Source organism: Caloenas nicobarica, chromosome 16, assembly GCF_036013445.1.
Source record: "Caloenas nicobarica isolate bCalNic1 chromosome 16, bCalNic1.hap1, whole genome shotgun sequence".
NCBI lineage: Eukaryota > Metazoa > Chordata > Aves > Columbiformes > Columbidae > Caloenas > Caloenas nicobarica.
Window position 1 is genome coordinate 5,486,454 of NC_088260.1, and position 22,912 is coordinate 5,509,365.

A 22,912-nucleotide genomic window follows, 5' to 3' on the forward strand; every position below is an offset into this window, starting at 1 on the left:
CAAAACCATGAACTTACTGTTCTTCTTCTGCTGGAGGTGTCCAGGATTCATCGATGAGTTGAAACACTGAATCAAAGTAAGTTATATAAAACTGCCAATCATCTGAGCTGAAACAAAAATCAAGCACAGAACAAAGTTTATTTGAGATCCTCTGACGTTCTTCTATTTTAACCACCATTTACAAAAGCCACTAAACAAAACAATTCACAACCAGCCCAGAATTTTTCTTTGTTTTTTCAGCAGGACTGCAGAAATATCATCTCACTTTTTCAGCAGCAGCCTTCTCGACAGCGCGTTGCACTCCGGCCACCTACGCAGCTTCTTGTACATTGCCATACACTTGTTCTCGCGGCTTTGGAGCTCACTTGTCAGCTTCTCTAAATTAAAAACAGAAGGGCAAGTTTATTTAATCAATGCATTTCCTTCCCCACTTTCTGCATAAAGCTTCTTATTATAGCCAAGGATGCAAAAGCGTAAGAGAAAAGAAGAGCAGCCCTTGAAGGATAGAAAGGACAGATTTGCTATGGAAACCTTCATATCCCAATTCCTTAAAACTGCAAGTGCATTTTAATCACCAGAAAGTGTCCACAAAAATGTAGGATATTAGGAACTTTTTTTAAGATGGCAGCTACAACAGACTAACATGCTCTCGCTTTACTACTGCTAAGCACACTGCTGCGAAGTTCATTACTGAATAACACTCAAATACCATAAACACCTGGATAGAACCAGTTTGCACAAAAGCAACTCCAGAGTTTGCATCAATCTTTGAAACTGGTGCTAAGAGTCGGGCTTCTTACAGCCTTTTATTTTTGTAACCAGTGGACAAGTCTGAAGTGAAGTAGAACAGCTGTTCCTCCACGCAACGGTTATTAACTGAGTAAGTTACCTCCTAGTTTTCCTCTCACAACATCCAAAGCTTCCTTATACTTCTCCAAGCGTTCCAGAATCATGTAGTACAGTTCAACCTTAAAAGAAAGATTAGACTGCGATGAAATTTGCTAGTAAAACAATATACAGGTGTGCCAAGAAATAAAGTGGCTTGTGTTACTGTCATTAGAAATAGGAGATAGTCAGGACTGCAAAGCTATCTTTAGCATCCCAGAGGGTGGAGCGCTCAGGAATTTAGGTCTTTTTTCCATTCTCAGCCCTGAAGTTTCCCTTGGGGCCTCCCAGGGAGAAAACTCAAGTGCTTCATCAGTCAAAACAAAGGCCAAAAAATTTTCTTGGCCGTTCCTCTCAACGCTCTGCTCTTGGTTTTCCTTCTGTTCTACTACATCCACATTTACTTCCAGAACACTAATGATTATTATCTTGGAAAACTGTTAAAATAATCGACTCCCTTTAACAGTGCATTCCTCATCTCAATAACATTCAAATCAAACTGAAAGTATCTGCAAGTCTTACTTCAGCCTCAGCTTCAATCTTATCCTCTTTCACCATTTTTTCCACCATTCTCTCAGCTAGTGGCAAAAACATCGTCTTTGAGAGGTTTTCATCCTGTGCTGAAATAGACTGAGAAAGAGAAAAATTAATGTAACAGCTCATCAACTTCTTGTGTTGTCTCACCCACCACTTTTTTCCCATTAGGAGAGGAAAAAAATCCCAGTTGCTTCAATTCCTCCCTTGAAAACCCAGACATTCAGAGTTGCCATCTGTCACGTGCAGAAAGAAACTGCAGCAATAAAACCAGCAATATACTGAAAAGCTCACTCTGGACTACGCTGCCCAGGGACTCGCACATCTAGGCACACAAGACCTGTGGCAAAATTTCTGTTTTCCATGGCACAGTATCTTATAGAATGCGATTAATGCCTCCATGCTTATTTTTTTGCTTGGCCACCACTCTGTCACACAGTGTTTGGTAAGTGCCCAAATCTGATATCTCAACAGAGAGACCTTCTGCAGTATCAAGTCCAGAGCTCTCACTTATTTCCGTGTAGAGCCTTTATAACCTACTTACAGAGAGGAGCAGTTCTGCCTAAGCAGCTGCAGATGTTTGAGGATATATTCTTTAGCTCTCTGACTAAAAAGACAGTAGGATACTAGTCCAGATAACAGAATAATTCAAGTTGTAAAAACATAAGGCAGACCAGTTAAGTTGCATTATAAGTATAAACACCACAGTGTTTCTTTTGAAACACATTGATAATGTTGCTTAAGGAGGGCTCAGTCCTTCTCCCAGTATCATGCAGAAATAGCTCAAACACACACTTTACTTAAAATAATCACTAATATTTTCACTCAGAACATTTCTATATTTGCACTATACCCGCAACAAAAGTCATACTAATTTACAACACTGTACACACCTGCATGATCAGGCTCATCACAGACCAAAAATAGTACGGATTTTTGGGTACAATCTTATAAAGTGCCATTCCAGCCTGAAAAATATAAGACAAAGTTTCATCATTCCTGAAATGGATCTGACAACACAAGCTGAGCAGCAGTGATGGCAGCAGACACAGAATTAGCAACTAGATGGGAGGACTTTTATCAACCCATGAGCCCTCCCATCCTAACGCACAGCACTAAAGAAGAAGAAAACAGAGTGAAAATGCTTCAAAGATCAAATTCTTTGTGCAGGTCCAACGAGGAACAGCAATGAGCATGTGCAGGTCTGACTGCCTAAGCACAAGCCTTATTCTTTTGGAGTGAGGGGGATATTTCCAGTGCTGATTTTCACCAGGATGCTCAGTCGGTGCAAAAACGCACATCGAAGCACAAGCCTCCTTCACGTAAGCAACTGCCTTTCAGCACTTGTTCCATACACACACACTCTGATACCTGAAATGTGAGGTCACTGATTATGTGATAAGCAGTGGTTAAGCGAAGGGCAAGCTGAAAGCTTGGTTGTATCAAAGCAGAGCCAAAGTATTCAAGATTCCTTAGCCTAACACAGAAACCGTTATTCACACATTTCTGTCACTGATTTCCAGCATCTGCACAAAACAAACACTTCTACCCATACGAAATCTGTAATTTGTTTTAATAAATTACACATAATACAGTTTACTACCACAGATGGACTTCTGTGCTGACTTCCTGACTTGCAGTCCCAGTTTGCCTTTTCCAGCACTTGCAGCTGAAATAGCCCAGAACACAGGAGGCTGCGGTTTACTTCCATTCTCCCATCAGTATCCACACACTTTTAGCATGTCTACGTCCTTAGGTTGAACGCACGGGCCAATTTGGAACATCCTGCCCTCTGACAATGTCTGGATAGCTTACCTAGATACATGTTTGTATGAAAACTTAAAATATCACATCAACATTAAATATCATTATCAGTTTAAGACTGGCATTTTTTTCCACCTGTGGTTGTAAACATGAGTACAATTAACATACAGTCATGTCTCTGAAGCTTAAATTGTCATACGAGGCTTGTAATTTCATGTATATTAATAACTCAGTCCCTATCTACAGCTTGAACTCAAACAGCATACAAGTTGGGCTACAATGGAGCATAACACTTCTGATCAACATTTTCTTTTAGTTATTTAAACCAAACTTGTACAAAAATTCTAATCACCTTAACACAGTGGGAATGAGAGGAAGCTTAGGACTCATTTACTTGGCTCTCTGTGCTTTTTTATACAGAGGAGCGAGTGCACATGCTTTGAAAAAATCTTCCATTTATAGGCATTCTCCAGGCATCTAATTTGGAAGGGATGAAAACAAAACTAACCAGCATGACACTGTTCTGCCAACTAAGAAATAAGATGTACTTAAAGGAAGTGCTTTTTAGCTTTTTATCAGTCAACTACAACCAATAAAAATCTAGTCACGTGTTAAATTCCAGAGGTAAGAGCACGGGCCAGATTATTTTTTTCTTCCCAAAGACAAGAGCAAATTAAGGAGGTAAAGCAAGTTTCAACACGGATCAGAAGATCTTGCTAGATCCTTTTCTATCTATACCAGAATTCCTTTATAATACACCTCCCTATAGGTAACCACCATACTGTTCAAGACCCATTGACAAAAACCTTCCCAAATAACCAACGTACTCTGTCAGATAAGCACACAAGGCACAGTTGTCCTATCCTATGTCAGGAAAAGAAAGTACTTGTCTTCAGTTAACCTGTCACCTAAATAACGGCCTTTTAAGCCTTTCTGTAAAAACCAACATAGAGTACAACTTCTACATTAACCCAGCTCAGCTCTTCTGGAAGATTAGGTATAATACGGAAAGGCATTAACAGTAAGATAGACAGAAAAAGACACATTAAAACAACCCAAACACAAGTTGTTGATTGTACCTGTTGCATCTTCTTGTATTCTCCAACCCTGGCGTAGGCCATGAAGAGATGCGAGTGATACTCCTCGCTGTTGGGAACCTTCTTTACAGCTGCTTCATAAAGTTTAGTTACGAGTTCCGCTAAACCAGAAACAGATGCTTGAGTTAAGACAAGTTGGGGAATAATTTTAAAGCACAGCTACCTGAAGGTAGCATCAGCAATACTCTGAACAGCAATCTAATTATGCTCATCACCCACAGCAATGGTTCTCTCCCCCAAGAACCCAAGCACTACAAACAGTAGTCAAAGCAGGAAAGAGCTCAAAAAACCCAAACCAACCTCAAAATAAAGTTAACAGCAACAACTGAACTTCTCAGAAGCATGCACGTCTTTTTCTTAAGTCAGTTTCTCTATTTTGGAGCATTGAACCCAATGAAGATTTCTACTCCTGGCAGAATGATTGCTCCACATGAATTATGTATCAAAACACAAAGTCTGATATCAAATCAGTTACTTTTATCACAGGTTTACTTACATTAGTCGTATCCTGTTATTTCCCAACTGCCCATTTTAGTGCTCCTAACAAGTAAAATACTTCACACTATACTTTTTAATAACAGGTCTATATCACGACTAAATACTATAATATGCAAAACTTTCTTCCATTTTCACCCTTCCGGATCTTTCTTCTGAACATACAATCATCTCTCAGTGTAGTATTAGAAAACTAAATGTAATTTGTCTTTCACATAGTTTACACATCCTCGACACATATGCATAAAACATCTGATTACAATTTTCTTGCAGGACCAGAAGTGCCCAACACCCACTATTTCCTTTCTGAATTAGAAACCTAAAAGTTAGAAACCTGAGGTTGAAGCTTATGTGAGTTGTCCAGAATCACAGAAAGGCTTTTGACATTTTCAGGGGTTCACGTTGAAGTCACATATACACACGAAAATTTTACATTATTCATGAAATGGACGCTTTAACTCCACTTATACACAAGCATATAAATAAACAAGGAGAGCATAAGCAATTGCTCTATTGCAGACTGATACCAAATACCCATTTCTACAAAAGTTGTTTCACCCCATTGTCATTGCTTCAACAATTCAACAATAAACGTTGCTACCGCCACTAAGAACGAAAAGAAGTTGCCAGAAACAACAACTGTTCAGAGCTGTAGATAAGCAGGATATAAGGTCTGGCTTCTTTCAGAAAAGTACGTGCAGTTTTACACTGTCACTCAAATATTCATGATTTAGTATTTTTAAAATACCATATCACTACAAGGAACCGTACTGAAAAAGCTAATGTGGGCAAATTGAGAGGCCAGGATTTCCCCTGCTGTCACGTAAGTTCTTGAGGCCCGAACCCCTCGACTACGGTCTCACAGCACACTAAGCACACCCCAAACCACAGACCCTGCGATCTGTCATCTCTACCACATATAATGACAACAAATTCCAGTCGCTTTTATTAAAAAAAAACCCAGTCACAAAGGATGATTATTAGCATGCCACTCATTTAGGAACTGTGCACACAATAATGCCAATAAGAGAAGCCTAAACAAGGTTCTTTGCTTTACGGTGATCACTAGAGCCTTAGCAGCATTTGTAATAAGCATCACTTACATTCTCCAAGTCTCTTAATACCGCATCTATACATGAACCCTGGACGTGGCACATTTACCATGAAACTATGGGTCACACACACTTCTGGAAGAAAGTAAATAATTATGATTTTTAAGAGAGGCAAAGCAAAAAGCTTACGTCTGTGCATTTCCCGGTAGAGAATAGTTAGTGCTTGCAAGGAATTATCATCTGTGGGTTCAAGTGCTGCTACTTCTTGTGCCAGAGCATACGCTTCATCCTGCTTGCCAGTTCTCTGCAAGCCAATTGCCTTTAGAACCTATTGACACAAACCAGAGGCAGCTGTTAGAAACACAGTGAAAATCCTCTCATTCCTGGCAAGGAGAGGCTTTGCCCAACCACCTCATTACTTCTACAGAACTTCAGGTTTTATTAAGCTCCTAATCCATACGGCTGCAGAGTAAAAGTTCCAAACACAAGCTGCATCAGCTGCCACTACCTGCGCACTAAAAACTGAACAGTCCTGCCAATTTTAATTTTTTTTCTCTCAATAGTTGGCCAGAGAGAAGTGACATAAATGAGATTCAGGTCCATGGCACACGCTTCGGCTTGGGAAGCTTTCAAAATGTGAAAGTGGTATGAACTGTAGAGGGAAACCCACGGGGAAAAGAGAAAAGCCGAAAGATAGTCATATGTTCAGAAAACTGCGGAACGGAACTCCCTTCCCTGCAACAGGGGCACAGCAAGGAGGGCGGCGAACAAGAGGCAGAAGAGCAAATGCTTCCAAAATCACCTGGTTGTGTTTTACTAAGGACCACACTTCCCAAGGAGATGTTTTGGTCCAAACTCCTACAGATTGGTATCTCAACCTAAGGTCTACAAGAGGCATTTTTGTTGCCTGCAGTGGCTCTGACAGGGAGCCAATTAGCTCAAGTGTGACCAATTACACTCCAGTCATTAGAGGCACCTCACCAAGAGGATCTGTACAAGTTTTCAGGCACACATGATATTTCATGAATTAGAGCAGCCCGAGATGTTCCAGGGGGTTCAGAAAACTCACGCCAAGCCTCCGAGCTACACCCACAGAAGGAGGGCAGCGAGCCGCAATCACACTTACCTTCGCACAGTGAAGATCTTTGTGTTTTTTGAGCAGCTTATCTGCTTGCTGGATTGCCATTTTATTATTGCCATTATCGAGATAATCTGCATAAGAACAACATATATAGCATTATACCAGGACACAAGACCATTCTGGAAAGCAATCTCTAATTTTACTGTGGAGTATGTGCTGTTATGCCAGTAGTGCAAAACGCATTTTCCTTGTACAATTACTAAGCCAACGTTCAGGAACGTGTCATTTTGTAGATGAAGTATTCATCTCGCTGGACTAGTTTTAGTCATTCAGACAAACAAGCTTTTGTAATTGCTCCACATAGATCATTACAGCAACAAAAGAGACATATAATAGAGCGGGTTCTGCAGCAACAGCTCTTTCCTGGCAATAGAGCTCGGGCTCTTCACTTCAGGAACAGTACAAATTAATTTGGTGTGCCTTTGGGAGACTTTCAATGACTTGCAGTAGGCAGCAGGTTAGGAATTAAGCACTCACATCCTATCAAAGCATTAAGCAAGAAGACCTGCATGTCCACATAGTCCATACTTCAGGCAAAGCAAAGCTGTCCGCTAACAGAGTATCACTATGCTTTCACCAGACTGCTTTTAAAGATGAAATAATCTTTCCTAGGGGGAAATGGCTTCACTATTTTCTAGGAGGATATCCCGATGCCTAGTAAAACTTCAGCTGCAAAAAGCCCTGTCTCAAGACCATTTTCACCTTTTTTCAGCTCACTGTTAAAATTTTCAGCTTCACTGACAGTGCATCACTGTGTTATTAGACAATCAAACCCAAGCAATTTTAAATTAGACCATGACCCCTGTATGCTTTCCCTCCCTCAAAAATTAGCACTTACTAATCAAAACCTCGCAGAAAAGCATAGCTGCACCTACATACCAACAGGGCAGGGTCTGCTCACACTGTGCTGGCTTCTCCCCAAACTGCAAATGGAGCTAATGCCAGTTAATTGAAATTACATTACGCACCTTTTTCTCGTCAAGACTGTAGTTCTCATAATGAAAGAGAACTCTTTTACTGAGAGGTGACCTTTAGTAATTCCTCCGTATATGGCACAAAGTGTGCATCTATACTAATGAGGTTTATATTCGGCAGCTTCAACATTTGCTTCCATGGCCAAGTGCGTGCTGCAGATTTAAAGTAGAGCTAATTGGGCTCCTGAGACCATCCAGACAAAACCTCAAACGAGGCAGCCTGCCCACACCGACCAAAACAAAATGCTGCTGCATAAAATATAGTCTGAAACTGTAACACATTGTCTTTTCATGGGTTAGATGGCTGGTTTAACTTAGAAAAACCTGCGCATCACCTTTAACATTAAAACCGAAGCAGAGATTGCCTGTGAAAAGGTTTCAAAACTGCAGAACGGAACATCCTGGTGATCTCTTCACACACCAGCAGAGACTTCTGGATTTAAGGACCTGTGTAGCACAGTTCACTTACACACAATTATCTGCCACACTGCACTGCCTGTCTTGGATTGTTTAATAACAACTGTGCCGATAACATCTCTGCTTTACGTCTCCTAAGGTAAATCAAATAAACCACAAACCTCTCTAAACCGTAGCAGAATAAAAAGATTGTATTTTGCTAGCAACAAGTAAGTTTGTTGGAAGCCAGAGTAGCTGGCACCTTCCAAAGGAATTCAAGCTGAAGGAAAATAAACTTAAGCCTACATTAGCTACAAGCCCATAGCTGGAGATGTTCGGTGGCTGGAAATGCAACACCTGAACCTTCAGGTGAACGGAAACAAATCAAGATGAAAGATAAACGGAGCTGTCAAGGAACCCTGAGTAACCAAGGCACAGGGTGCACGCTGAAAAGCATTGTTTCAAGCCAAGCATCAGTTTATGATTGCTGCAAAGTTGTGTATTTACCTCTTTAAGGACATACACTTTATTTTGGGTTCTGCAGCACCAAAGCCTGAATTCCAATATTACACTGCAGATAATCCTTTCCAGAACTAGCAGAAAGCATTTTTAAAGCTCTCTCCCTAATAGCTATACTCTCCAAAACTAATACAGTGAAATACATCTCGAACATCATCTGCTTTAAGATCAGTTTAATTTACCAAGCTTTTTAAGAGCATTTAAGATGTTACACAGGTTGTAACGCAAATAGTTGCACATTAATGAAAAGAGCAATCACAGCATGCACAGAAAACTAAGGAAAAAACTTGAAATTGTTACGTAAAGACAAAGTGCGCGGCTGCACTCACAATTATGCAATGAACTTTAAAACAGTTTTAATCAAACAAAACTATCTTCCTCCATTTCACTGGAACCCATCACGGGTGCAAGTCTATACAGCGCCATCCTCACCGCCCCAGCAGCAAAGGACGTTCCCAAAGCACCTGCACCCCCAAATGAGGGCAGCTCTCACCAGCTTGGTAGGGAGAGACTTCTTTCTGGTGTCAAAAAAGCTGAGAACATTTTCCAAAATCTCTATCCCGTCTTCAGTTTTAGGGAAGAAATGATACTGTAGCCTAGGGAAGTATTTTTCTTTTCTCTGTATTTGCATAAACAAGGACAAGCTTGTCTACAATTTCTTAAGCAATCCCCAACTGCACGTAATATCATCGGAAATATTTGGGGACAGTTTCATATAAGAGGTTTCTTAACAAAATCGCCTCCTTCTGACCACTTCACTCTTGTCTCCCAATTAATTTTCAAAACACCGCAATTAGCCTGTGCCGCAACACCTCAACACACAACTTCGGGCTTCCCGTGACCGCTCTTGTTCCTTTTATGAATTAATCGACTTCTAACTCCTCCGCAGCAGAAAACAGACACCGACCGAAGTTACCTCGACGGCGAGAAAGAGCCGCAAACCCCCCCCGCCCCCCGGAGAGAGGCCCGGCCAGGGACCGGCCGCGCTCGCCCCTCCGCCCGCGGCCGGGGGGGCAAAGCCCCGTTACCGCAGCACAACCCGCGGCGGGGACCGAGCCCGGGTGCCCCCGGCCCGGCCAAACTCCCGCCTCCAGCGCCGGGCTGAGCCGGGCCCGCTCCCCGCACGGGCTCGGCGGGCAGCGGCCCAGACCCCGCCGAGCGGAGCGCGGGGCTCCCCCGCCGCCGGGGCCGGGCCCCACCGGAGCAGCCGGCCGGCCGGCCAGCCAGCCAGCGCTCGCCGGGCCGGGCCGCCCGCCGGGCCCCTCCGCGCCGTCCCCAGGCGCCGCCGGGCGAACGGGGACGAGGCCGCGGCGGCGGGGCGGGCCGGGGCAGCGGGGCCGGCGGGCCGCGGGGTCCGTACCGTAGATGGGCCGCAGGCGCCGGTCGTTGGGGTCCTGCACATGGCCCCGCGCCGCCATGATGAGAGCGCAGAACCGCAGTGCGCAGCCGCCGGCCCGGGGGCGGCGGAAAGGGGCCGGTAGGAAGCGCGGGGCGGGGCCGGGCCCGGCCGCGGGTTCCCCGGGAGCCGGAGGAGCCGGAGGAGCCGGAGGAGCCGGGCCGCGGTTTTCCATTCTCCGGGCTGGGTCGATCCACCCCCCACCGCAGCCGCCTTCCCTGCGCTGCCGAGGGCGGGGGTGTCTCCTCCTCCCGCCGAGCCCCGGGACATCCCCCGGCTGGGGAGCGGAGCGGCCGCCGGGACCCCCGGAGGGCGCGGGGCTGAGGGGCCGGGGCTGAGGGGCCGGGGGTGCCTCCCCTTCAGCCCCCCGACAGCAAAATGGCCATAGCCGCCGTGGGCGAGGCGGAAACCCGGCTGTGCGGGAACTGGTGAGAAACGAAACCGAATGTCTGTGTGTTCACTTGTCCTTTGGGCGGGCGAGCTCAGCCGTTAAAGAAATAATCGCTGTGTATTTCCTTGAAACGCTGTGAGGTGCTAGAAGGCGCAAATTAATAATGAACGTACGGTCTTTAGAAACGTTCGGGGTTTACCTTGTCAATTATTGTCTTATAATTTTCCCAGCCCAGTTTCTGACTTAACAGGCAACTAGATAGAAGCCTAAGTATTCAAATATAAATAAAGACTTTCGGTGGGGTAGACATGAAGTACATGATTCCAAGTTTTTCTTTAGCAGATACATGGCTTAGAAGCCAGAGATGTAAAAATATAATCAATAGGCAGGTATCGTTGTGGCAGTTGTTTGATAACACTTCTCTTTCTTTAGAAGGTCCAGTGCTGGTCATGCATTTACTGATAATGATGTAACCTCAGAAGTTGCGTCCTGAATACAAGCAACTAAAGAATTGAACCTTTACTTATTTATTTTTTTACTCGAAGAGGCATCAGAATCCAAACAGTTTCTTGCCACATCAGCCTGTTTCGTTTGCCAGCAGTGAGTCCGTGCAGCTCAGACGCTGCTGTTGAACTTTGCTCTTTGCCGGCCCGTCGGCTGCTCGGGATCTGGCACGGGAGAAAACCCAGCAGCTGTAGTGTTTTTCCTTTGCGATACGGAAGGCACTGAGCAATAGGCTATAAAGTTAATTTTGGTGTTTCGAAGGCTGATTTCTTGTGTGCAGGGGGGGGGAACGATACATCCATCTAGAAATGATCCTGCCTGCTCCAGGCGGGAATAAGGGTTCTGTTCTTTTTGTGCCTTTTGTGTTTGTAACCCTTGTGTCTTCATCAAGATAGGAAAACGAGTATCTTAGAAACGAGGTGAGTTGGGGAATTCTGGCTACAGAGTAATACAGTTACTGCTGTCGTTCCCTGAACAGGTCTGGCGTCACAGGTTCTGTTATTTATTTTTTCCAAGCAGAGCACTGTTTGACATCTCACAGCCAAGTTATTTTCAGGAAGAAACTTTTATCTTCTCGGTTTAGTTTATTAACTTGAACCCGGTGATAACTTGTTCATGCTGCAAAATTTGTCTTTCCTATAAGGAAATAAATCCACCTTGATTTTATCTTAATGCAGTGTGGAAACTGTGACCTTTGCATGGTATATATGTCAATATCCCAACTATAAAGGCTCATGGAGGCCTGGCTGGGCTGAGCTTGCCTTTCTCTTTAGTTACTCACTTCTGTAAACCAGGAATTCTTAGAAAGGTTTCTTATGATTTTTTTAAAATGAAAACCTGCTTGAAATTATTGTCAGTGTATTTTCTGAAAAATAACTTCTGTGACTTTCTCATAGCAAAAAGGATATTTCTGTAGCTAATTTCATCACACATGAAACCCACTGTAGCAGAAACATTGAAGTATGCCGCTACTGCAGTGAATTAATCCCAAAGTCTGAAATGAAGAACCATATTGAGTCCGAACATGTGCAGGTGAGAAACAAATTTCTCCTCTTAAAATGTGACTTTTGTGGCAATTAATCTAATGAGGTCCGTTTATTGTAGGTTACCTGCAAGTGTAGGATGAAGATAGAAAAATGTCTCTTGAAGGATCACGAGGTTGGTGGATTTTATATTATTAGACACTTGGCAGATACTCTATAATATTTCCAAGCACTGATTCTAGAGCCTTTCTGTCGGCCAAGACCTGGATTCCAGCCTGTGTTTGATGGATCCTTTTTGTTGAACCGTGCTTTCTAAACTCACACCCTCCGACAGAATATGGTTGGAAACTGCCTTAAAGTGGTGGAGCCTGCTCAGGCCTTCTTATAAAAGGGGTGTCTGTGAAAATCAGTGATTTTATCCTTATTATTAGTGATGAAGATGAAAAATGGTATGCTATTCCAAAAATATGGAATATGATTAAGTTGACTTTTTTCATTACTTTAATATTATGCATTTCTGACTCTGCTGCAGACATTTAGATGAGTTTTAATAACTCACTGTGTCCAAACAGACTTTTAAAATAGCTCGTAAAATAAACTAGAATGGGACATAAGGGCATTTTCTGAGTTTCCAAATCCAGTTGGCGGCTCTCACAGGCAATCTGGTTATAAATGTCAGTACCTTCCCTCCCTGTGGGCTCATTTAAAGACAGCGCTGGAGGTGCCACACAAGTCTGCTTATTGGTGAGGAAAAAATTATTTTCTTTGAAGATATGTCCAGCTTAAAACCCTGGAAGTAGTTTATCCTGCACGTTTGCATGTAGAGCTTTTAGTTTTGTTTATAAAGCAAACGATGATGTACTATTGCAGCATCTGCAATTATAGCATCTATTTAATCTATGTTTAACCCCTTTTGATGGGCAACTTACCTGTCAGTGTAGGGTAAAGAACCGTATGCAAGCAATTCTTGTTGAGCAGTAAATGTGCTGTAAATCTCTTCCCTAATATAGCACACACTAACATATTCTTTAACGGTACTCAATGGATGTCAAGACCGTATCTAAAAGCTGACTTCAAAAAGCACTACGTCAATCTGCAGCCCAAGCGTTACAGATTTTAAAAGAATGTTCTGAGTATTCGGAGTGCTTCAGCTGGCATGTGTATGACTCCACAGCTTATACAACATGTTGTTCTTACATTTCTCACGTAGGATCTTATTTCAAGCTATTCTTTAGTGTAGCTTTGGATCTGGCTAAAGAAACAACAGATCACTCTTAAGAAAACTGAGAACCTCCCTCCACCCTTGCCTTAGTCTTCTGTATGCGATGAATAATCCCTCGTTCTTTTTTTCAGGTGTCAGCATGTCCTCTGCGCCCTGCCCTCTGCCAGTACTGTGACATACAGCTCCCTTTCAGCAAGCTCCAGGACCACGAGATGTTCTGCGGCGCGAGGACTGAGCCATGTCCTGGGTGCAGCCTGAACATAATGGTGAAGGATCTAAAAGAGCATCCTCGAGTCTGTGGGCAGGAGGTGAAACACGTAAGAGGAAGCAGAGCAGTGCCTCGCGCCGAGGATGCGGATTTGCACGCCCTCCGAGACGTCGGAAACCATCTCAGATCAGGTAACTACGCTGGGCCTTTGCAGAAGGCCCAAGGTGCTAGAAAAGCAGATTTATAGCAGCCGTGTAGGAGAGAAAACACTCAAGGACATTAGCAGAAGAAATGTTTCGGCAGCACCAAGAAATCAAAAGCGAGGTGAAGTGTAGAGAGGAGTAATAATTAGCTTCTAATTTGACATTCAGCAGCCGATCCAAGTATAAGGCTTTGTAATTGCTTTCTGTGAAAATACTGAATAAAGAAAGCTCCAGAGGCAGCGTGAGTGGGACTGTTCTACTATGGAACAGAGCTGCAAATGTTCGAACCAGCTAAACGGAGAACTGCTGAGGTTCATGGGGTAAAAGCCCAGTCCACAGCCTGTCACACAGTAGATTCCTCAGTGACGTTGTAAAGCCCTGAAGAAGCTTAAGTTCAAGCTTTTGGAGTAGGAGGAACGACTCTCTTCTTTTTCTCCTCTTTTTGCTTGTTACAAACAAAAATAGGATGTTTTCCTTCTTCCTCCTGAATTTGATACAAGTCTCCTTCTAGGCTTTGAAACGCTGCCCTCCATGCGTGTCCACATGCGAAACCCTCATGGTTGAGCCAGTCTAGTGCACACAGGTGACCTGCTTGTTGCAGATTTATAATCTCACATTTATAATCTTTTATCTTTTGAAGAGGATGACCTGGAGCAGTTGGAGAGAAATGAAAACACTTATTCTTCGCTTTATGAAGAGTGGAATGCCGATTTAGACTACGTGTTGGCTCTTAGCCTGCAAAATGAGAATAATTCTCACAATAATGCTGCAGCTGAAATTTCCAGTGACTTCTGGGAAAACTACTATGCCAAAGAGGCTGTTCCCAGTGCCTGTCTTAATGAAGCAGACAGGCCAAATATCTTCTCCTGTGACTCTTCAGTGCCTTTTGGCACGTCAAACCGCATAAAAAGTAAGTATAAATGCTGTTGAGGTGTCGTCTTTTTTCCCTTAAAGTTTGAGGGAAGAGAGAAGGAAAGGGAGTATCCTCGGATTTGGAATGTCAAAAGATTATCTATGTATTTTAAAATGTCAAAAGGAGTCTCTCTGAAACTCCCTCTAAGTCATGTTTAGGTAATTAATACGCAGGAGATTAGACTCCATGAGTACCATTCTTCCTTCCTTTCTTGAATTTTATCTTCTGCTCCCTCAAAGCCTAGCAATGTGTTTAAAATAGTTTCTTTTGAAGACGTATTACTAAAGCAAGATAGCAAGGGAAGAAGAAATAAAAGCTCTAGTGAATCCCTGACCTTGATATGCGATGAGAGATTAATAACCACTGAAAACTTTCTTGTTGAAGTGAACATGACAGGAGGGGAAGATCTGGGGGAGACCTGGAGTGCCAGCTTATTTTGAAAGGAGAAACGGTACTAAAGGTTTTATTGAAGGCAGTAATTGGGATTTTTATTCAGTATATCTTTGACCCCAAAACATTGTTCTTACTCAGGGTGATGTGAATTTGCTTATGTGAAATACAGCAAGTGGGAGCAGAGTCACTATTTCCTTAGCGTTGGCTCTGGTGCTGTCCTGTGGCACAGAACAGGAGCCTGTTGCTCAGGAATTTTGAAATAAGTCGATCCAACTGCATCATACTTCTCGATGGTGGAGGATATAACCTTTACGTACTTTGCAGATGATGACATCACCATGTTGCCGTGTGAATTCTGTGAGGAGCTCTACCCTGCCGAAGATCTGATTCTTCATCAGGTTTAGTACTTTCTCGTTTTGTATCTAGGGGTTTGCACTAAGGACTTTTTTCTGCTACTGTGACTGAACAGAGGCGCAGTCTTCACTCAGTGGTGCTGTGAGAGCTCTAGCAATTCTGTCTTTGCAAAGCATGGTGTTTAAAATCCATCTGAGCTCACCAGGAGAGCTAATTTTTCTGTGTTGCTTGTGTAACAGACAGGTTGCAACCCAGCAAGTGCCTTCGCCTCGTTCAGTAAAAGAAGTTCTTCTCCAAATCCACGAGAATACGATGGTCTGCGTGCTCTTGGGTCCAAAGGTTGTAGGTCCCTCTCTTCACCCCAGGCCAAAGCTGTCCAGGCAGGAGGAGACATTGTGATTCCATGTGAATTTTGTGGCGTCCAGCTCGAAGAGGAGACAGTCTTTCTTCATCAGGTACTGAACAGGATTTGATCTGTTCTATCACGTCCAGTTGTTCAAGAGCTGTGCCAAGTCCTGCAGCACATTTCAGGAATCCAGGTAGCTGTCCCCTGTGTCATATCTTCCTAAACAAAGCCTCTCGCATCCCGTCTGAAATGCTGTGGCATGCTGAGGCTCTTACTGAAAAATAACAATTATTTTTGAAAACCCTTATGACAAAATCTAAACAAAAGGCCCTGAAATTGCACAATGTGAACCTATACATAAAAGTTGTGTTGAAACCAGGATGTGTGAATCACAGGAGCACAGCCGGATGACTTGTCTAGGCAAGAGAGGAAGTAGCCAACGCAGATTACAAATGTAGGAGATGGAGGAATTTCTCTGAGGGTGGATGTAAAGACAGAGAGAAAGGGTAAGAGCACAAATATATCGGAAGCTCAGCCTAAGGGTGAAGCGGTGGCTTTGTGAAGTGACGGCTGCTGCCGGGTGCTCACTGGGATATTCCGATTCTTCTGGACATTTCTGCCTGATAGTTCCAATATTGAAAAAACACCAGGTCTTGGTAGTGCTGAAGCTGTTGGTGCTTTTCAGGAATGCTGGACAGACACCTTTAGTGCTTCTCTACACTTCAAGAGCAGATTTGAGGGCTGGTGTGGACATGGAAAGGAGAGTCCTCTGGAACTTGCTGTTGTTAAAGACAAGTTATGACAATGCTGAGCTTACTCTTTTTCTGCTATTTCACGTTCTTACAATCCTAACAAGCTAGTGAAGCTGCATTTTGTTTGTTTTTCTAGGCGTTTCCTCTCCTTGGTGACTGTAAATTCAGTATTCATAGATTAAGTGAGATCTGATGAAATTTCATAGCTTATCCTTTGCTAAACAGTAGCGCTTGACACTAAGGAGAAGCCTCATCTACTTACAGTTGGCTGTTGAAGGCCTTTTTAAAGTTGTCCTATGGGTTTCTGTCTTCGTGTTTGTTCCTTGGTGGAATTCACCTGCAGAAAAACACGACTTTATAACCAGGATAGCCAACAGGGGCCCTCTGTGGGCAGCATGACTTGGAAATCACTTTTACCTTGATTTTTGTCCTTGGGTCTGGTTTGGTGAGCATTCCTAAGCTCTGTGTAAGAGAAAACATGGGTGTCAACAAGCAATATCTGCCTCTTCCTAAAAACAATTCCCCGCTAACCCAAATCTTTCCGAGGAGTGATACTCTGCAGTGTTTTTGCAGGAATGAAGCCTGAACGAGCTGTCATTTAAACACTCAAACGTATGTTTTGCTTTAGCACCACTGCGATCTGCGCCCCGGCAGCCCCGCTGCCGGCCTCCCCGCTCAGCGGCTGCTGCCTCCGGCCGACAAAGAGAGACGAGAAGCACCAGAGCCGGCTCGGAGACGAATCAGGCATCAAGGTGTGAGCAAAACACAGACTTACACACCCTCTTTTCCTCTGTGTTTGCAGGAACACTGTGTGTGTTCCAATCTGAAAAGATGCCGTGACCCTGTTCTGTCTCCAAAATTTATAAATCTTCGATCCTCCACCATTGGTCTAGTTTTATGTAAGAAGGATTAAATCACTGAAAGTTGGTATCCTCAGAGATCTTGGTTATGAAGCCCTGTGCTGCTGGAATGGAAATTAGGTCTAGTTTTGTTATTTGAATGGTGTCTAATGTCTCCTGCTGCATTTACTGCTCCCATTAAGCACCATATTCTTATCCTCTCAGGAGATGTTTCTCCTCAGTGCCTAGAAGGCTTTGGGCAGCAGAGGCTCGGCCACTCTGTACGAGGGACCAAGTCACAGAGTAACACAGCAAACGCCAAGAACGCGCCAGCGTCGTCTTCAGCGCGAGCTGCTGATGCTCCTGATGCTCCCGACGCGAGAGGGCAGCCCGGGAAGGCGGCTGCTGGCGGGGGGAGGCCGAAGAACAGAGCGGCAGGTGACTCCGCAGGTGGGACAACGCCGCGGGCCAGACCTGCTCAGAGCTTTTGTTCCGAGTCCTTCACCTCCAGCTTCTCGAGACCTTCTCCAACCCGGCTGAGGTAACACTTTTCTCTTCCATTTCAAGCAGCTGCCTGGGGCTGCCTTGATGGGCGAGGGAGCCGTGGCGCTGCAGGAGCTTTGCTCTGCTCAGAGTGCAGCCGCAGCCTCAGGCCTGGCACATTCTGCTCTTCTGGTGGCAGCAGCAGTGACAGATCCATCCCCGTCCTCTGCCTCGGCTCCTTGTGCTGCAAATCCGAGTTCTCTCGTATTTGCCTGCGGCTGAAAGGGTTTCACCCACCTTAATTTGGCTGCTCCTTATCTGAGTTCCAAACAGCAAACTGAGGCTTTTGTATCAAAATAGAATGGACAAAATGGTCACTGGGAGAAAAACGTAGGGTGATGCCTTGTTTTCTGTCCAGCGTAATGCTCTCAGCTTTGCTCTTGAATAGGAGCTGGTTCTTCTGCTAGAAAAATAACCGGGTCTGGGGTCAGGAGACGCACAAGGGGCTTCTCCCTGGCAAGAAGGACCCGTGTTGATTCAGCAGTAAGAGCCCCGGGTGGTGGGTTTGTTTCCTCTGACAGTGTCCCTGTTCTTCTGCAGCCCCAGCACCAGGGGAGGACGGAGCCTCGAGGTGTCGGGCATTCCCCTCGGTTCCCGGCGCGGGAGCACCAAGGTGAGGGGACGCTGTATCGCCTTCCTGCTTCACTGAGGTCCTTATCAAATACTCTCTGAAAACAGCATTTTTACTTTTTCCCCCCTTTCCTTTAGGCCAAAGCCCAGAGCCCAGCATCTGATTATCCAGAGGAGAAGTGATCCACTGCTTAGAAAACACACATTTAACACTCCGCACGTTATTATGCTGCGCTTAAGTACTAATTTATCTGAGCGCAAGTAAATTCATTGAAGACTTTATATCAATTTAAATTTTTACAGGTAGTGATCATTTTATATATATATATATATATATATGTATTTTTAATTTTTGAGACTATGCTATAGCATTTTACTTCTGTGATCTCTACTAGCACCAGCCCAAGACAGCAAACATGCTCCTGCCTTGGGAAGCCCCTGGGTTGTGTTTCTGTACTTGGTTTTTGTGACACCGGTGAATTTTTGACATTGTTCTTCATGCGCGTGTCCCGCTGCTCTCGCGCTAGTTTGTTGGTCTGAAAACAGCAAGAGGAAAAACAAAAGTGATGGAGGGGCCGTCGTTGCCGGGGGACGAGCTCTGAGCCCCCGGCTGCTTTGTGAAGTGCTTGTTGCTGCTGTACTGGTCCACTTCTTAAACTCCTTGTAATAAAATTTATCTAATGGTGTCCCCAAAACACTGTGCAGTAAAAAGCTGTTACAGGAAGTGACGTGGGGTCACAATGCTACTTGAGGTGAGTTTCTCACCCCCCACCCAGTGACAGCTGGTTCAGAATCTGTATTAATTTGTGTTCCACTGTTATTACCTGCAGTAGGTCTTTGTTAATTTGCTGTACGAGAGCTGTTTGGGCGCAGGGTCAGGAATTGGTGCTGCACTAGCTGGAGCAGGCAGGTCTTGGATAATGACTGTGGGCATCAGCCTCGTTAATGGGGCGCAGCTCCTGGCATCAGCAGGTTAATTAGCGCATCACCCCCTGGGCCAGGCTGGTCCTGGAGCCCTTCTCCGCTGACGACTAACGATGGCTGATCTTGGTTCTAAAATAAAGACATTTTACAGATGCTTCTACCAAACGTTAGCGTTTATTTATACAAGAAAAGCAGAAGGAAGGTATTGAAACCCAGGTGGCACCCACCTCATGCTGGCATTTCTGGGGAAAATGGCTCTGGCAAGAGCCAGGAACCTGCGCTGGCTGCACTGGGCTGGGCGGGTGACAGGGACACCTGGGGTGGAAATGGTATGAAAAACACCCAAAATACTGAGCTGAGAGGGCATCTGCCTCACTCCTCGAGGATGGGAAACACCGCGCTTGCTCTGTGAAGAGCAATATCAACAGTCACGGTGCTCACTGTCCCTTTTGTAAAGAATATTTGTATTTCTGCTCCAAGCAAATACAAATTACAGTGTATTAACCCATAAAAGTGTGATTTAAAAGCAGAGAACGTGCAGCAGTTCTAATCCTCAGCTTCAGCCCTGGAGGAGTTTTTTTTCCTCATTATTTCCAGCCCCCAATAAGGACACAAGATACTCTAAGGGATGGTCAGAATCTCTTTTATGCGAGTGTACAGCATATGGCCAAGAGCATGTCACAGGGGATGCTGTGGACGGTACCGAGATGGACACACACCGCACTAGAACTACCACCCCCGGCTGGGGTTTTTCCATTGTTTAGTATAATTTTACATTCTGGATGAATATATATTTAAAAAAAAAAAAAAAAATCACAAACCAATCTTTGCTTTGACAAACAAGCCTATTACAGACAATGTCAAGTTCATTGAAAGCACAAGGAAGTAACAATGATTAGAAAAGCTTTAATTAAAAGGCCATTTGAGCTACAGTCAAACTGCTTCTGCTCTTCCTTCCTAGTAAAGTGAAAAAAAAAAACCCCGCAAACAACAAAAAAAACCAAAACAAAAGCCCCAGCTCCCCCACAACTCCTTTTTGGGGGCTCAGACCATTCTCCAGAAAAAAAAAAAACCCAAAGTCGATGAAGGTTATTTATTGGTGTGACATTTTTCCTGTATAAGAAGCTTCATTTACACAGCAATGTGTAAACAGCATTGACTAAAAGTTTGTTATTTGTAATCATAAATAATTAATCGTAATAAATACATATCAAGTAATTTCACAGCACACTTCTGAGGGCCGGGACGCAGGTTTGTTCCGCTCCCCTGTGCTCTGGAAGGAGCAGACAGTAGCAGCAGGTTCTTACTCACAGCTGGAATCGCAGCCTTGGGAAGCGCCACGAGGGAGGAGTTGGGCTGCGCTGAGTCCTCCCGGAGCACTGAGGGCTGGAAACAGGTGATTTAAACCCAAAACCGCGCCAGGACAAAACCCTAACCGCAGCATCGTCAGCAACAACAGTTCTGCCACGGAATTCCACCGACATCCATCCCGTCTCCTCATGGCACCGGTTGGGAACTCGGCTCCTGCTAGGTTGGTCGTTGTAAACTCCACGTGTGTGTTTGCGCCTCCTCCCAGTGATTTCTCAGCTACATTTATGCTTCTACCAGGAAATGGACAAAATTCAAGAGTAAATATTCTTCCTACACAGATCAGTTCCTTCGCAAGGGCAACACACGACAGAGGGGGGACACGGACTCCCCTCCATGTGCCAACAACTACCTCTACAACTGGTGCACACACATTTCTCACTCACTCACAGAACAAGAACACACACACTTGTTCAGGCTTTTCTCTCTTACATTTTATCTTCCAGGTACCACACGCTCACCACTCCCAATATTCACAATAATATACAATAAATACAGCTTTTCCATTCCCATTACAAGCCAAACTAGCGTCTGCCATCTTCGAAAGAGACACGTAACGCCAGCCTCGCCGCACGGCGACCCACACACACCATCGCAGACCTTCCACGGGGCTGACGTGCCGAGCGCATCGGGAGGGGAGTAACGAACTTGTAGCTCAGCGCTGGCACTTAACTTACAATTAGCACTGAGCCAACAGCACAGCGGGAATGTCCGGGTGCTCTTCGCTTCCTTAGCACACAGGGAGCTCTCCCTTGAGTCGGGTCTAAGTGATTAACAAAGCAACGTTGCGATTCTAAATGCACCCAGCGCAGGGCAACGGCTTTATCTGAGTAACAGAAGATACACGTGTCCGTGCGTTGGTTTGAAACCAGCCCAGAACGTATCTCATAACGTGCAGAAGTTAAACCTCGAGAATTGTTCTCTCTCCACAGTCTGCTATTATCTTCCCGTAGAAAACAGAAGCTTTATCTCCAAACACGTAACTTTGTGCTTTCTCCCCACCTCATCCTCCTTTCGGCTGTTGTGTTTCTGGGATAATTTGCTCTTAGATCAAAGATTTTTGAGTACAAAAAGGAGCTACAGGTGTTTAACCACCACTGATTATTCTGAAAGCTTGTTGGGAAATAGGATAAAGTCACAGATTATAAGCTGGAACTGTGGCATCTTACATCATACAGAGAGAAGCCATTTTGTTTCTGCTAATATTTTAATTACAATAAATTATTTTGTTACTAAGCAAAGCAGACATTCAAGAACATCTAGTGCAAGAACCCAACTGAATTATGGCTCTTTCACTGTTCTTTCAATTATAAATCTTCCTAATTCGAAAGCGTCTGGCTGAAGCCCCAAATCAACTGCGGCAGCTGCCTGTGTGCTGACGGTTTAAAAAGTGGCAAGAAAACGGTGGAAACATAACCATGCAGTTTGGCAGCACATTTCCTGCTCTAAAACTCAAGCAAGTGCTAGAAATTCTGCATGATCTCTGCCTGCGGCAGCAGAGGCACCAGCAACGAGTCCCTCCCCATACCCCATTCTGCCCATTTTTGTACTCAAAAATGTTTCAGGGGAGAGTGATCTACGAGCCTTCACCTCCGAGTGCTCCCAAACGTCCTCACCGTTGTTGTGTTTGCATGGGTAATATCGTTCTAAATTACAAAATTAGAAATGTACATGTTTAAAGGTTTTTCAAAATTAAATTATACACAAACTGGTCTTTACTAAACTATCCTACAAATATTCCACAAACAAGGCAGCAAAATAACCAGCCCACCACAAAGTCTACAAATACAAAATGTAAGTCTTCCAGTAATTATTGTAACAGGAACGAGAGTTCGGAAAATAAATTAACCTCCAGCTCGTCACACAGTGGTATGGGAGGTATTTTGATGTGAAAATCGAAGAGTTTCCCATGTGAGCAGAGTCACGGAATGATCCGGAACGTCACCGTCCCCGCTCAGCCGCTGAGCGGATCCTCCCGGTAGTGGATGGCGTATCGGAGCTTCTCCAGCATGATGTCCAGCGAGGAATACTGCGGGAGTTTGATCATGAACATGCACGTTTCCACACGGATGTACCGAGAGTCCGGAGAACCTGTGGGGGAAGCAGCGCCAGGAAGGGTTGGGACATGACCTTAGTGCCCCAAAAC

The 22,912-nt window shown here is 44.4% G+C and overlaps 3 protein-coding genes across 11 annotated transcripts in view; 1 reads left to right on the plus strand and 2 right to left on the minus strand.

Moving 5' to 3' along the window:
• Window positions 1-10,461, minus strand: part of NAA25 (N-alpha-acetyltransferase 25, NatB auxiliary subunit) — a 28,515-nt gene extending 18,054 nt beyond the window's left edge. For 2 of the 3 annotated variants that reach the window (XM_065646210.1, XM_065646209.1), the window contains exons 1-9: window positions 10,218-10,461; window positions 6,954-7,039; window positions 6,017-6,155; window positions 4,263-4,381; window positions 2,313-2,387; window positions 1,408-1,515; window positions 890-968; window positions 266-377; window positions 18-107 (exon numbers count right to left, since the gene is read on the minus strand). In XM_065646210.1, the coding sequence (XP_065502282.1) occupies window positions 18-107; window positions 266-377; window positions 890-968; window positions 1,408-1,515; window positions 2,313-2,387; window positions 4,263-4,381; window positions 6,017-6,155; window positions 6,954-7,039; window positions 10,218-10,428 (1,019 nt within the window). In that variant the 5' untranslated portion in view covers window positions 10,429-10,461. Of the gene's footprint in view, window positions 1-17; window positions 108-265; window positions 378-889; window positions 969-1,407; window positions 1,516-2,312; window positions 2,388-4,262; window positions 4,382-6,016; window positions 6,156-6,953; window positions 7,040-9,350; window positions 9,412-10,217 lie in introns of those variants that run through there. The other variant, XM_065646211.1, reaches the window with a different exon arrangement.
• On the plus strand, window positions 10,370-19,908 carry TRAFD1 (TRAF-type zinc finger domain containing 1). 3 transcript variants are annotated; one of them, XM_065646212.1, is made up of 11 exons: window positions 10,370-10,681; window positions 12,045-12,180; window positions 12,253-12,306; window positions 13,485-13,752; window positions 14,405-14,674; window positions 15,395-15,468; window positions 15,664-15,879; window positions 17,151-17,274; window positions 17,587-17,902; window positions 18,445-18,517; window positions 18,613-18,753. In XM_065646212.1, the coding sequence occupies exons 1-11, from the start codon at window positions 10,632-10,634 to the stop codon at window positions 18,655-18,657; spliced, it is 1,626 nt and encodes a 541-aa protein (XP_065502284.1). In that variant the 5' UTR covers window positions 10,370-10,631; the 3' UTR covers window positions 18,658-18,753. The 3 variants fall into 3 exon arrangements, with proteins under 3 accessions (XP_065502284.1, XP_065502286.1, XP_065502285.1); XM_065646214.1 differs by lacking the exon at window positions 18,445-18,517 and having other exon boundaries at window positions 18,613-19,908; XM_065646213.1 differs by lacking the exon at window positions 10,370-10,681 and having other exon boundaries at window positions 12,156-12,180; window positions 13,547-13,752.
• HECTD4 (HECT domain E3 ubiquitin protein ligase 4) overlaps window positions 19,845-22,912 on the minus strand; it is a 68,698-nt gene continuing 65,630 nt past the window's right edge. For 4 of the 5 annotated variants that reach the window (XM_065646206.1, XM_065646204.1, XM_065646205.1 and 1 more), the window contains exon 76: window positions 19,845-22,857. In XM_065646206.1, the coding sequence (XP_065502278.1) occupies window positions 22,721-22,857 (137 nt within the window). In that variant the 3' untranslated portion in view covers window positions 19,845-22,720. The remainder of the gene's footprint in view (window positions 22,858-22,912) is intronic. The other variant, XM_065646207.1, reaches the window with a different exon arrangement.

What these genes read in the sequence shown, in the direction of transcription:
- TRAFD1 (XM_065646214.1), top strand. Translation starts at nt 10,632, where the DNA reads ATGGCCATAGCCGCCGTGGGCGAGGCGGAAACCCGGCTGTGCGGGAAC. An exon ending in CACGTCAAACCGCATAAAAA is followed by an intron (nt 14,675 to 15,394) that starts GTAAGTATAAAT and finishes CGTACTTTGCAG; the next exon opens with ATGATGACATCACCATGTTG. An exon ending in CCTTCTCCAACCCGGCTGAG is followed by an intron (nt 17,903 to 18,612) that starts GTAACACTTTTC and finishes CCTTTCCTTTAG; the next exon opens with GCCAAAGCCCAGAGCCCAGC.